This window comes from Scleropages formosus, chromosome 8, assembly GCF_900964775.1.
Source record: "Scleropages formosus chromosome 8, fSclFor1.1, whole genome shotgun sequence".
NCBI classification, from domain to species: Eukaryota; Metazoa; Chordata; class Actinopteri; order Osteoglossiformes; family Osteoglossidae; genus Scleropages; species Scleropages formosus.
In genome coordinates, this window is record NC_041813.1 from 19074651 (window position 1) to 19088686 (window position 14036).

General features: G+C 48.8%; 1 protein-coding gene across 1 annotated transcript in view; it reads left to right on the plus strand.

Annotated features, from left to right (window-relative positions):
- The window catches only part of LOC108937387 (caskin-1-like), a 49427-nt gene that overhangs the window by 31562 nt on the left and 3829 nt on the right, over positions 1–14036 (plus strand). Inside the window, 12 exon segments of the mRNA XM_029254203.1 lie at positions 1219–1434; positions 5184–5288; positions 5678–5796; positions 5970–6051; positions 6470–6567; positions 7924–8034; positions 9537–9638; positions 9918–10056; positions 11288–12411; positions 12740–13267; positions 13269–13434; positions 13598–13994. Coding sequence (XP_029110036.1) covers positions 1219–1434; positions 5184–5288; positions 5678–5796; positions 5970–6051; positions 6470–6567; positions 7924–8034; positions 9537–9638; positions 9918–10056; positions 11288–12411; positions 12740–13267; positions 13269–13434; positions 13598–13994 — 3187 coding nt within the window.

Consider the following 14036-nt stretch of genomic DNA (forward strand, 5'->3'; position numbering starts at 1 on the left):
AAAATCAGACCTCAGTTTTTGGGTTTCACACGTCAGTTGACGAATAAATGAAAGCCCTTATTCTCACCTGCTTAAGCATTACACAGCAGAGATGCTGCTAGGACAGGAACCAATGACCTTCTGGTCCTCATGGTGGTTCCTTAACTACTGCATCACCTACTGCCCACATTTAAGCGTGTCCACTGGCCTTGACTGTCCACTGCCCATCTTTCCCAAATCCACACCCTCCCTCGCAGTTTGACGCCCTCACTGGCTGGGCTCCGACCGATCCCACTGGACATCAATCTGGACATGGCCCGCCTTCTGTCAGAGTCATGGGCCAGTAAGCATTCCAGAACAATCTTCACGGCAACACTGCTTGGATTCATTCCCTAAACCCTGCTTTGCAGCTCCAACATCACACTCCCCAAACATGGGAGTTAAATGATATATATGAATACACTGGCTCCTCATGTTATGAGCAGCAGGGTAACAAATTAGCAAAGGTCCAAACATTTTCCATTTTTATTTATTTGTTTTTAGAGGTAATGTCTTTAATTATTTTCTAAAATTTTGGTTTGTTGAGCAGCAACCTGTGTTTATCCTCCAAGCCAGTAGATGGCAGTAAAATACATTCAAACACTACACTAAATTTGGACCACTTTAACTCACTTCCTTAGTGGTCAATAAGGAGTGGAGGGTTGCACATGGAATGAATTAAATAGGTGTTAGTGGAGACATTTTTATTTTGATTCAGTTTTTTATTAACTCAAAGTGACATAATTAATAACTGTTGCAAGTTTTTATTACAGCTGTATCCTTGAATTTACAAAGCCTAACCCATAAACAAACCAAGAGGCATCTCTTTCATCATGCTTTTATTGATTTTGAAATGGTGAAAGTGATTTTAAAGTTCTGAACAAAATGGGTTATGAACTGACTTTTGATCCCAGTTGTTTTTGTAAGAGGAGCCAGTGTATATATACACTGCATATATAAATGTAGACATATATACATGTGACCATCCACAACCACAGCACAGAAATCCCAGTAAGATGAATTATTAATGTAGGAAAGGAAGTGGCCCTTCTGACCCGTTGCTTTTACTGATTTTGTGTCGCCTCGGTTTGTTTTTTCCCTCTCTTTAAACCTCTTTCTTTTTTTTGTTTGTTTGTTTGTTGTTGTTGTTGTTGTTTTTTTCTGTTTGTCGTCGTCGTCTCGTCGTGTTGTCGCTCCCAGGTTCATGGAACACAGTCATTTGCACTCAACAGTATCAAAAGATACAGCTCTGTGCGGCCGCGGGCGGCCCTCCCGCCGTGGTCAACGGGGACTCGTATCAGTATCATGCCCTGCTGCCGCCTCCACCCCCGCCACCACATTCCCATCAGCCACTTTTCACTTCCTTTGGCTATAGCAGGTCGCAACTCAGCGCAGGACAGCTGCAGGGTGGACAAGGTACAGGCCTGGCACTGCCTCCACATTATTAACACTCTCATGTTATTACTGCTTATTAACGTTATCGCTGCTAGTATTGTTCACAAAACTTGAAGGGATGTTTTTATAACGGACCCAGCCGCTCCCAGCCCACTTTGAGCCTCTCCTCCTGTATTTTTTTAGTACTTTTTGCTCTCTTTGGTGAATTTTGAGTCCCTCCAATAGAAATTAATAACGATAATAATGGTAATCTTATTTTATTGAGTCCTTAGAGGAAATTCACTCGGGCCGCCGCTGTGATGGCACCAAATGCTTGTCTTAGACCTCAAAGAAGTTTCTTTAAATAAAGATAAAACATTCCTTTAAGTTTTTGAAGGAGAGTTCTTGTTTACCACGTTATGACTTGTGTTAATTTGATATTTTACTTAATCGCCAAAGCTTGCGGTGCACTTACGTATTTTACATATATTTATAATGGCTCTTGTTCATAGTATAAGCACTTATAACTACAGAACTGGCAGCTAATATTTTTTGTGATCTGTCCTGCATCTCTGTGTATATGGTGTCTGCCGTGCGGGCATTGATTGTACCCCAAGGTTCACTCTCAGGGTACCTCCCCACCCCCCACCCTTCTGGGCCCAACAGTCCAAATGAAGCACTATTAGTTAGACAATTATCTCTTTTTCTCACTGAGGGTCATTGGTACCCTTGGCTGTGGTGTGCTTTTAAGAGTTGAGCACGCCCCCCTCCCACTCAGCCCTAGCCACAAACCCTCCTACCAATCATTCCGATACAGTGTGAGTCTGCGTGGGGCTGATGGTTGTCAAAAGATTTGTCTGGGCATTACCTACTACTGTCGTGGTTTGTCACTCTGTCGTTGTCTCTACCTCCTCTCGCCTCCCTGTGTCTTCATCATCATCATCATCATAGCCATGGTCATGGCCTTCATCAGCAACGCAAACGGACCAGCATTTGTCATGTCCTCAGACATCCTCTTCCAGCTCTCTTTCCCCACCCCTGCAGGCAGAGCTGTACTCCGATGAGTCCCGATGAAGGGCGGCTTTTGTCATTTATAACAGAGAGTCAGTAGGATGTCAACACGTGTTTTCAAATCCCAGCAGCTCAGCATGTCCCACACGATGAGCATCGTTTTCCTTAAAATCTGCCCAGAGTCCAGTTGAATTACACAAATTGTGGTTTTAAGTACTTCTGTGTTTACTCTGCTGAAAACCCAAACCAGACTGAAAAGGAGAAAGGTGAGGGTCACACCGCCATGATTCCAGCCTATTCGATTTGGGTGGGTATTTTTTCATGAACAGCACAGGGTATGAAAGGGCACAACTGCAGGGGCCTTCTTGGTCACCTTTTATTGTCAGATGCTGAGTGGTCAGATCAGTACCTCACCAGATCTGTAAAAATCCACAGTGTGGTGAAAAAGTATTTGCCCCCTTTCCAACCGCTGACTATTTATGTTGTATTTTTCCATCAGTTTTATGTTACATTTGACTGGATCTTTTTGGCTGTTCTAGTACATGAGCGGAGTCTGAACGAGAAAAAGTAGCAGCAGTGCTTTTTAAAACATCATTTCCTTGGCATGGAAGACAGTGAAATCAACCTCGTTAAGGCCATTATTAGAGTCAGCCTGATTTGGGCCAGAGCTCAATATCCTTTTCAGAAACTTAAACCATAAAAATGAAAGTTACGGAATGGCCTAGTCAAAGCCCCGAGACCTGAAAATAGCTTTACATGCTTAAAAACCTGCAAATGTTGCCGAGGTAAAGCAGTTCTGCGTGGAGGAGTCTGCCGAAATTCCTTCACAACCGTGAGAGTCCCTGATCAGGAGCTACAGGAAGAGTTTAGTTGCAGTCATTGCAGCTAAAGGCAGCACAACCATTTAATTGTGAAGGACTCATTGCTTTTTACACCTCTGACTATACATTTCGGCGTTTTCCGCTGAGAATAAGAGGACATGACATAAAAACTATACCGGTGTCACTTCTCCTCTCTCAGGCTTCATTCGTGTACTACTGACAAAAACGTGTGATCAGATTCACAGATTCAATGTTCAAAAGCTGCAAAATTAGAGAAAATCGGAACACGGCAAGCACTGTCTCTCAGCACTGTAGATCTGCACCAAAGAGGATTCCGCTCAGGTTCTGTTTGAGGTTCCAGGTCAGGGCGCTCAGATCTGTTGCAAAGTGGCACGTGAAAACTCACAACACTCGTGTACAAGTGCACACTGAGGCATATTGTGACCCTGAAGGTAAGATCGCTCGTGGGACTCGAGTGCGCCATTGATGCAACCAAGCTAATGTGATGTACATTCCGTATTTGTGTGTCCAGGTTGCTTATGAACCACTCAGCGCAATGTCGAGGTTTATGACGACCTGGAGACTCTGAGTGTAGAATGGTCTTGTAATGCACTGCAATTCATACTTAAATGTTTAGATAGGATTACATATATGTTTATATATATTATATATAGACATATGGATCATATGGATCATACATATATTATATATACACACATATATATACATATACGTATGAACACTGGCTTCTCATGCTACAAACGGTCAAGTTACCAATTTTGAAAAAGACATTTTCCAGTGTATTGTTAATTACGCTTTCTTCCTATACCTACTTTCTAAAATTTCTGTCTGTAGTGGAGAAAAAGTGAGCTGAGTTTATCCTCCAAGCCAATAAATGGCAGTAAAGAGCGCCCAAGTGGAACAGGAGTGTGTAACATCCTTAATTCAGTTCACTTCCACGGTATTCACAGCTCCTGTCTGGTTTTCCTGAGCATCTGTGATCAACAACAAGATGGATGTTGCACATGTTTATGGGGTGAATCAATCAACAGTTGGCACTGAATAAGAATTTGTTGAAATGGCAGATTTTTTTTATAGTCTTTTTCATGTTTTTTCATTTGTGATTTTGTTATCTCAAAGTTAGTAAAATATCAAAATTTCTTAATTTTTTTTCATTTGCGCACACACTGTCTGAAACTTCTTGCCCCAAGTGGGGTCACGGCGAGCCGGAGCCTAACCTGGCAACACAGGGCACAAGGCTGGAGGGGGAGGGGACACACCCAGGACAGGGTGCCAGTCCATCACAAGGCACCCCAAGCAGGACTTGAACCCCAGACCCACCAGAGAGTGGGACCTGGCCAAGCCTGCTACGCCGCTGCACCCCCTTTTCGTTTACAGCTATATCAAAAAATTTAAAGCATTTTAAATAAAAATAATAATAAATCAAAGGACATTTAATAATCATCATTATTCTACTGATTGAGACAATGGTAAAAGTGACTTTAGACTACTGGTCCCAGTTGTGTTCGTATGACGAGAAGCCAGTGTAATTTAACTTTATGCATATGTCAAAGCATATATATGCATATAGGGAAATACGCACATTGATGATGTATGCTTACTGTAAATCTATGTACTCATATATGTACGTGTGTGTGTGAGAGTCTGCATGTATATACATATATACATATATGCATATATATGTGTCGTATGTGAAAGTCACAGACAGTTCCAGAGATCTACATGTACCTGCTGCCAGGGTAATAACAGGTGTATTCGCCGAACAAAGGTCCTTTGTGGAGGGTGGCACTGTCCAAGAGGCATTAAATTGCCCCCAGTACTCCCCCACAGACCAGTGTGTTGAATGCCCCAAGGCTGCGGGGGTCAGGATGAGTCCGAGATGAATCAGCCCCCCACCAATCCTCGCCAGTGCTGTTAACGCTGGTTTTTGTGTTGAAGGTTCCCGAGGTTCAGACTCCAGTCCCCATGGCTCCCCCTCTCCCACCACCGGCCCACAGGGCAGCGCCAGCGAGGAGATCTGGGTGCTGCGCAAGCCCACCGCAGGTAACAGCTGGGCAGCATCCCTTCCATCCCCTGCCCCCAGCGCCCCTCTTTTGTAGCTGGGCATCCATTGCAAAAAGCCATCTATCTCCATATGCGTGCCCAGCTCCAACCCGATATCACTCGATTAGAGATGGAAGCCACGGCCTCCACGCCAACACCCTGCCATTGGCTTTGGGGCCATCCGCAGCCCTAAGGGCCCAGGTCTCTGAGAACAGTATTGCCCCGCTTGCCAGGTGCACTCTGGGAGTCTGGGACTGTGTGGGCTGCACCCATCCTTTCACTCACGTGGTCTCAGTCTGCGTTCAGTGTCGCTTTCAGTGCATTACACTCCTCGTGTCCCATGTGTCATGACCCGCAGCCTTCTAACACCGTTGTCTTCCGTGTTCCAGTCGGCGATCGCAGCAGTGTGGGCAGTTCTGGAAGTGTAGCGAGCGCGCGATCGTCGGGGAGTGGCCAGAGTGCCGGTAGCAGCTCGCAAGCCCTGCACGCCCAGGCAGAGGGCGTTAAGGTAGTGCATCCTCCAGCACCATCTGTTACATTCTTACAGCTAACAGTCACATTCAGGCTCAGTATAGGACATCCTCCACGGCTCTGGTCTACGTGTTCATTTATGTTTACTGAACACGTCACTTATTTAATTGCGTTAGTCACGGACGTGTGTGGATGTGTTTCCGGCTGCAGCTCTTGGCCACCGTGCTCTCTCAGTCCACGAAAGCTAAGGAACACCTGCTGGAGCAGTCCAAATCGTTGGAGCAGAACACAGGTACCACTCTGCATGTACTTGCCTACACCTACCCACACACACACACACACACACACACACACACACACACTCGTCTGTGACTATGTTCCCATTACCATACAAGTACAACCACCAACCCTGCCTGCAGTGCAGCCCTTCAAAACCCAGAGGAAACAAGTGTTCTGACCAGTGTTTATGTGCCCACACTTACCCTGGAGAAGATGCCAGTGTGACCCCATCCACACCAGACCAGTGTGGTACCACACTGGTTCTCCTGAACAGCCCTTTAAATGTAACATGAGACAGGTCTTGTAACCGACCATGAGCAACCTTGACCTGAGCGTTTTCAACTGGGAGCAGAGCTGTAATTAGTGAGAAGGCCACCAGGTGGAACCATCTGACCTTTGTGTGTGTGTATGTGTGTGTTCTGTCACCAAAGCCCTGTCGTCACGCAGCCAGGGCTCCTCAAGCTGTCCACTGCACGAGCAGCAGCCACACGGGGGCGAGAGAAAGGGGGAGGTGCCTTCCGACGGGAAGGTAAGACCACTGTTTGCAGACCCACACTCTCAGCTTCTTTCCGGTGGGTCGTGGAGGCTGCTACTATGCTGTCCCGCTGCTTCTCCTCCCACCTGGCCATATCTGTCCTGCGGATATTTGGGTGCCGCCAGGAGACGGTGAGTATATTACCTGCAAGGGGGGGAGTGGTTCGGATGGGCATCACGTGTGTTTGAAACGCAGCCCATCCCTGACTGTGCTCTTGACAGCTAATTCTCTCAGGGTGTCTGAGAGGGTCCGTGTGCATGACGCAGGTCAAAAATGACTCTGGCTCTGCTTCGGTCTGCTCATTTTCTGCTTCATGTGCCATTCATAAGACTTTCCTTCATTTGCTGCTGTTATTGTTTGCTCATGATCAGCTCTTGCCCTCAGACCACAAACATTTGGGTCCTGGTGCAGGGTCCAGAGTTGAGCAAACGATAGCTTCAACTGATTTTTTTTTTTTTTTGGGTTGACAGAAAGCAGGTCAGTGTAGTTTTCATGTAGGTGTGCCAACCCATGTGACATCAGTGTCCATGATGGCACTACTTTCCGGAGCTTTCCACAGCGGATACAGCTCCTCGTGCCACTGGACTGTTAGCACCCAGTATGGAGAAAAATCACAAGTGTGAAAAAGATCTGAAAACCTGACTGCAGAGCCATGCCATGGCATGTTACAGCAATGACAGAGATTTGTTTGGCAGGATGTACGAGTTTAGCTTCCTGCGTGGGAGAGAGTGTCAGGGCATCAAGCCTTCGAGGTCTTTATTCTCAGTCTTCTCCCACTTCGCATGCTGTTTGCAAAAGTGTGGAGAAGCACTGCTTCAGAATCGATTTGCATTCGGCCATGTGCAGCAGCAGTTACAGCAGTTACTGTAACCTTATACAATTTCTTCTAGGATCAATAAAATATCTATTTATTTATCTGCCTATTCCTCTATCCACTTATCCATCTATATATCTAAGCGCATGTAAATCTTGCGGTGCCGTGGGACAACCTGTCAGGTCACGTGTGGCACCTCGCCGTCTGTGGTTCTTGATTCGTAATACATCTCTACATGCAACAGAATCCTCAACAGACTACACACGTAATCCACGATCCAATACTCGAAACAGAAACACCACCAGTGATGGGTTTGTAGCCCTCTAGTGGACACATCGACACAACGCTACTGCTGCCAACAGCCAATCGCTTTTTGCAGACACATAAGGTGACTGATGTACGTGACGTGAAGAATGCCCAGGTGCTGAGGAGCGATCAAGCTGGCCCATGGCCTCTGGATGACACCCTCCGGAAGACCCTCTCTGGGATCGGCTCTCTGGACTTAGTGACAGAATGCCACGTATGTTCTCTTCTAGAGTGCAGATGCTGTACTCGAATGGCTGAGTGCATTTCAGCTGCAAGTCTACGCACCAAACTTCATCAGCGAGGGCTATGACATGTTCACCATTAGCCAAATGACCGCCGAGGTAAGACCGCGCCCTAGCTGATCCCTCGAGACCCCTGTCCCTGACGCCCTGCACCACGGGAGGGCAGCGATGCCTTGTGAGGGCTACGGGCTCTGCAATCCACAGATTTAAGTCACTGCACTGGGTCCTTGTATTACAAACATTCGAGTTACAAAATTTCTAATTTAAATTTTCAAAGATACACACATTTTCTTTTATTTTCAATTGTATTTTCTTTATTAAAATGTTTTTGTTTGTTTTGCTTCAAGCAGACTTTAGATGCTTGGAATGCGGGATGGATTCATTCAACTGGCTTTTATAGCAGGCTGCCTACAGCATTTCCACCTCCCGTCTGGTGTTCCCGAGTGCTGATGATCAGTAACGAGATGAGGGGAGCTACATGTGTTTATAGGCAGAAATCTGCATTGAACGGGAGTTTGTACAGGCTATGCGGTTATCTTTTGTCGATCCAAATTAGGTTTAATTTGAATGTAGCTCAAAATAAAAGTATTAGTGTATTTTTTTAATGTATTTCTTGCATTTCAACAACCTGTACATGGTGGAACATCTGTATTTCGACGCTTTTACTGACTGTGACTTGGCGGTAAAGGCGACAAACTGAGTCACAGACCTTCCCTCTAAGACGTGTTTGTAGCCGGTGTTTAATGACGGAAAATCACATCACGTAGCTTGAATTTACTGACTGGAGCAGTTTCCACACAAAAGCTGGTCTTTCTTTGCAAAAATGAGCTGATGTTTTGTGCTCGTGTTGATTTGCCGAATCCTATACACCCCACGGCCCTAAGACGCGGATGCCTCACCTCTCATCCGCACATACCCCGCAAACAGACCCCTACGACGCCAAGCTTCCCCGTTCCACAGCACCCTGCCCCACCTTTTCCTCCTCGCACCTCAGACTCAGCCGGCAAGGCCTTCTGGTGCAATGTCTATGCTGAATTAGCTGTGTTTTGCTGGAACCCTTGTGGGTGCCGTTAGCTCCAGTACGCTGATGCTTATGCTGCGTTGTTAAGACACACCCTTCTCACCTGAAAAATGAGGATTTGGACACTTAGATGCCACACATGACACTCATTGCCCAGACTTTACAGTTACTGTTTGACCGTGGGAGTTTTTATTCCGCTAATATTAAGAGCACTTGACAGGGTTAAAGGTCATAGGTCACCGGTCAGCACCGCTCCTTCCTGCAGTGCTAATATGTTCAACCTGAAATTGACCAATGCAGTTGAGGTTAAGGTGCTCCAGAACAACACATGCTTCTTTTTTTTTTTTTGTCGCAGTAACCCTCGTTTTGCTGTTTTTCATGTTTTTACGTTAATTTCATCTTTGAACAATCGCCATGGCTCATGTTTCCTTTGCAAGTCCACCTCTGCTTTGTCGAAGGGACTCGCTTCTTGCGTGTCCCGCTGCAGCATTTGTCAGGTGTTTGTGCGCGCAGACAGAAACACTCCACCAGATTGGCTCTGACAAAAAAGGGGGGGGGGGGTGATGTGCGTATCTTTCAGGACTTGACCGCCATCGGAGTGACCAAACCAGGCCACCGCAAGAAGATGACCTCAGAAATCAGCAAGATGAGCAGCATCGAGTGGCACATGGACCACAAACCTGTGAGCAATAACTCAACAGTGCAGACACACAGTTATGCGATGTGTTCCTCAAACCGGGTACCTCTCTGTAGAGTGAGGTCAACAAGAAGTCACTCTCGGGTTCAGGTGCACAGGTGTGTTTGGCTGGCTAGGCTCCTCCCACTGCAGGGAGGCAGAGCTCATATCACATTATTTGTGCTTAGGGTGAGAATACATTTTGATACACCCTAGCTACATCATTGTGATCCAAGGTTCCTTGCTTCTGTTGTTGCCTCTGTGGAACCCATGGGTGGCCTGCAGGCAGACCTGGCTGAGTGGCTCTCCATGGTCGGCCTGGGCCAGTACTACCAGGTGCTGGTGCAGAACGGCTATGAAAACATCGACTTTATTGCCAACATCACCTGGGAGGACCTGCAGGAGATCGGCATCACGAAGCTCGGTAAGGGATGGAGGGAGGTGCGAGCGACGGGGTGGCGTCTCTGCAGCTGTGCCAAAGAGACACCGCGGTCGGTTTCTTCGGGAGACATCACATTTCCTCCATACCTTCACTTGGGTAGCAGCAGGTAGAGGAGTGGTTAGAGACACTGTCATTGGATTTAAAAGACTCGTGTTCTGCATCTCACCTTCTGCAGTATCCTTGAGCAAGACACCCACACCAAGTTTCTCTGGACAGATATATAGAGAGATAGATAAATGTATGTATGTACTGGGCTATACACACACACACACACACACACACACACACACACTTTCTGAACCGCTTGTCCCATATGGGGTCGCGGGGAACCGGAGCCTAACCCCGCAACACAGGGCGTAAGGCTGGAGGGGGCGGGGACACACCCAGGACAGGACACCAGTCCATCGCAAGGCACCCCAAGCGGGACTCGAACCCCAGACCCACCAGAAAACAGGACCCGGTCCAACCCGCTGCACCACCGTGTACTGGGCTATAACGCATGCCAATTATCTCAGGCCTTGCTATCGTAAAAATCTAAACAGCTATGGATAACGTATAGCTTTACTTCAGATTCGGTCTCCATTAAATTTCGTTTGGTACCGCCAGAACAAGTGCTAAAGTACTTAACATAATTATTATTGATTTAAGTTACATTTATTGTAAGTTTAATATTTTAGCAGTGAAACAAAACTGTCACAAGTGTATGCGAATCTTTGCGCACATACTGCAGGCAAAAAATTAAACATAATAGTTTACGCTGAAGCAAATGAGAATATAGCAGCTAGCTGTGAATTCCAAACTGCAGAAATGACTAGAGTGTGACTTTGTTTCATTATATGTAGAAGACTTACTTTTTCGGACAGCCTTCAGCTGAAACGTGCATAATAAACAACTTTGTGTACAATGTTTTGTTTTAATTTTTGCAACAATGATAAGGGCTACATCAGTTTAAAATTAAGGGGATAGTCTAGCAAATTTCAAATATGCATCTCTTTAAATTGTTTAAATTAATACTGTTAACCATGCTATGTAACTGTAGCAGTTGTGACATACAGTGCTGTCTCTTGCCAGCTCGCAGCCTGAAAGAAACTTTTAAAATTTTATCCCTTGATTTAAAAAAAGGGGTTTAAAAAATTATGTTATATCCCAGATTTTGTAATAAACATAAATAAAAGCATGAGTGACTCTGAAGTCTCTAACCCTAACCTTGCAGGGCACCAGAAGAAGCTGATGCTGGCGGTGAAGAAGCTGGCCGAGTTCCAGAAAGGCCCAGAGGGGCGCAAGAAGAAGGCACCCCAATCTGCCGAGATCATGGCCATCCAGAGTCCTCCCCCCGACACTGGAGGGGGGGTCTCCCCGAAGCTTACCACCTTCCAAGACAGCGAGCTGAGCGGCGAACTCCAAGCTGCCCTGGCACCTGTTGACCGCCAGCAGGGGACAGAAGGCAAGGCACGGGCACGCTCCGCCACCAGCCGGAGTCAGGAGGAGGCCGGCATCATGACAGGCCCCCCGAAGAAGGAGGCACGATCTTCACGGCAGAGCAGCCAGGGCACCTCCAGGGTCAGTGTCCCATCAGCGCAGGCAAAGCAGAGACAGTACACCTCTCCTCAGACACCTACCAAGGTGAAGCCCTCCTCTCCTCAAAGCACAGGCCCTGCTCAGTCCAAGGGGAAAGGCACCCCCCACGCTATTGTGATGCCCACTGAGCAGCCCACATCACTCCCCGTCGTCCCACAGTCCCCCACCCATCGTGGCAAAGTTCACACGGAAAGCCAAGACAGCCAGGTGGCCCCTCCCCCGAGCCTTGCCCCAAGCACCGCCCCTGCCACGGTACCACTGCTGTGCCTACCTCCGGAAGAGGATGAGTCTGTGCAGGGTCAGTCCCAGAGACGTGCTCGCAGCCTGAGTCGCCACGCAGCCTCGGACAGCGAAGAGCAAGCGGGGACCCCCGATGGGGGCCTGCACCCTGGAATGGGCCGCAGCACCCCTAGCCCCGCCTCCAGCCCTGGCCAGGCAGACAAGAACGTGAACCGCAGCCACTCTTTTGCCCGGCCTAGGAAGAAGGGCCCCCCGCCGCCACCGCCCAAGCGCTCCAGCTCAGCCATATCCAGCACCAACCTGAGCGACGAACCCAAGGAGGAACCGCGGCCCAGCGGTGCCCTGCTGGATGTCAACTACCGCCCGCAGCGGCGTGCTAGTGATCTGGGGGGCGCCGTGGACACAGGCAGTGCTGGAAGTGTCCGCAGCATCGCCGCCATGCTGGAGATGTCCTCCATCGGTGGAGGAGCGAAGGCTCGGGTCATGCAGAAGTCTCCAGTTGGACAGAACTTTCTGCAGGTGCTCGAGGCAGTTGTGCATGTACAGCTTATGACTTTGATAGAGTCTGTATGGCAGCAAGTGGTGTAGTGCTCAGAGGACCCTGGGTCAAATCTTGCCTCCTACTATAGTATTCTTAACCAAAGTACTTACCCTTAAGTGGCGATAAAGATTACTCTGCTGTATAAGTGGGTAAATAACAGTAAGTAGCTTAACAATGTGAGTTGCTTTAGACAAAAGTGTCAGACAAATGAATAAATGTATATCAAATATGCTGGTTGTGTGTGACCTTAAACATTAAGCCCTGCATCCTCTACTGGTCACATACTGAAGGTGTCCATCCTCGCAGGTACACCCAGACCAAGCGCACCCAGCTGTTCAGGGAGGAGGAAAGCCACGCGATGCCATCGGACTGGATGGCGAGGTGGTGAACCGGCGCAGGACGATCAGCGGGCCGGTGACAGAGCTCGTGGCAGCCGCTCGGCGAGAGAAAGGTCCACGGGAGGCGGGAACTGAGCCAGAACCACAGCCTGAAAAGATCCAGGCGGAAGGGAAGCCAAGCCGCCAAGGAAAGGGAGAAAATGGTCATGAGATGGTGCTACCCCAAGAAGAGGAGTCGTCCAACGCTGACACCGCATTGAGGCGCTCATCCCGTGCCCGGTCGCAAGGCGAGGGCGTGCGCTTTCAGCTCATAGAGTCCAGTACTGTCAAGCGGCGGCCCAAGAGCCGAGACAAGGACTCGGAGGAAGAGCCGCAGGACGGCCCCGTCTCAGTACCGGCCCCTTGCCAGAACGGTACAGTCACTACAAAGAGGCGGCCCATATCCGAGGTGGCCGTCACAGAACCTGCGTGGGCCCGGGAGTGTCAGGAAAGCGCCCCCCCCCCATAGGGACAGCTTAGATCTGGGCTCACAGGCTCCAGAAATCCGCAAACCTGCCAAGCCCCCAGTGTCTCCCAAGCCGGTTCTGGCCCACCACTTGAAGAAGCAGGGCGGTAGTGGAAGCTCGTCCAAGAGCGTGCCATTGCCGGGACCGGAGAGCCCAGGTGCCGCCCTGTTTTCATACTCTTTCTCAAGTTTAGTGGCAGGGCGCTGCCGTGAACCTGTAGCCTTCATGTTGCATGTCCCGCATCTTATCCACTGTGCCCCCTATTGGTCCAAAGGGCCACTTCTTCTTGATCTTGACTGCCCTTCTCCTTCTCTCTCCAGAGGTGAAACGAGTGCCCCCGCCTGTGTCACCGAAGCCTGCTCCCCCTCCAACAGCACCAAAGCCATCCAAAGTGCACATCATCCCTCATGGCATTGGTGTTACCCCCGGGCTCTCTAGTGCTCCCTATGTGGCTCGGATTGCCAGCACGCCCACCCCTCCATCACAGAGTCCCCAGTCTTCCCAGCCCCCTGGACCACCCGCCCCAGCTCCCATCCCCACGCCTACACCGACGCCCCCGCCGGCCAAGCCCCCACGTTCCTCCATCAGCGGGGTGTCATTGGACGGCGGTGGGGGAGTTGAGGCCGTGCAGCAGCGGCTGGAAGAAACCAGCGCCTCGCTGGCAGCGGCCCTGCAGGCTGTAGAGGAGAAGATCCGAAAGGAGGACGGTCTCAAAGAGTGAGTGATGCGTACACACGTACACACGTTCATACAGCTAAC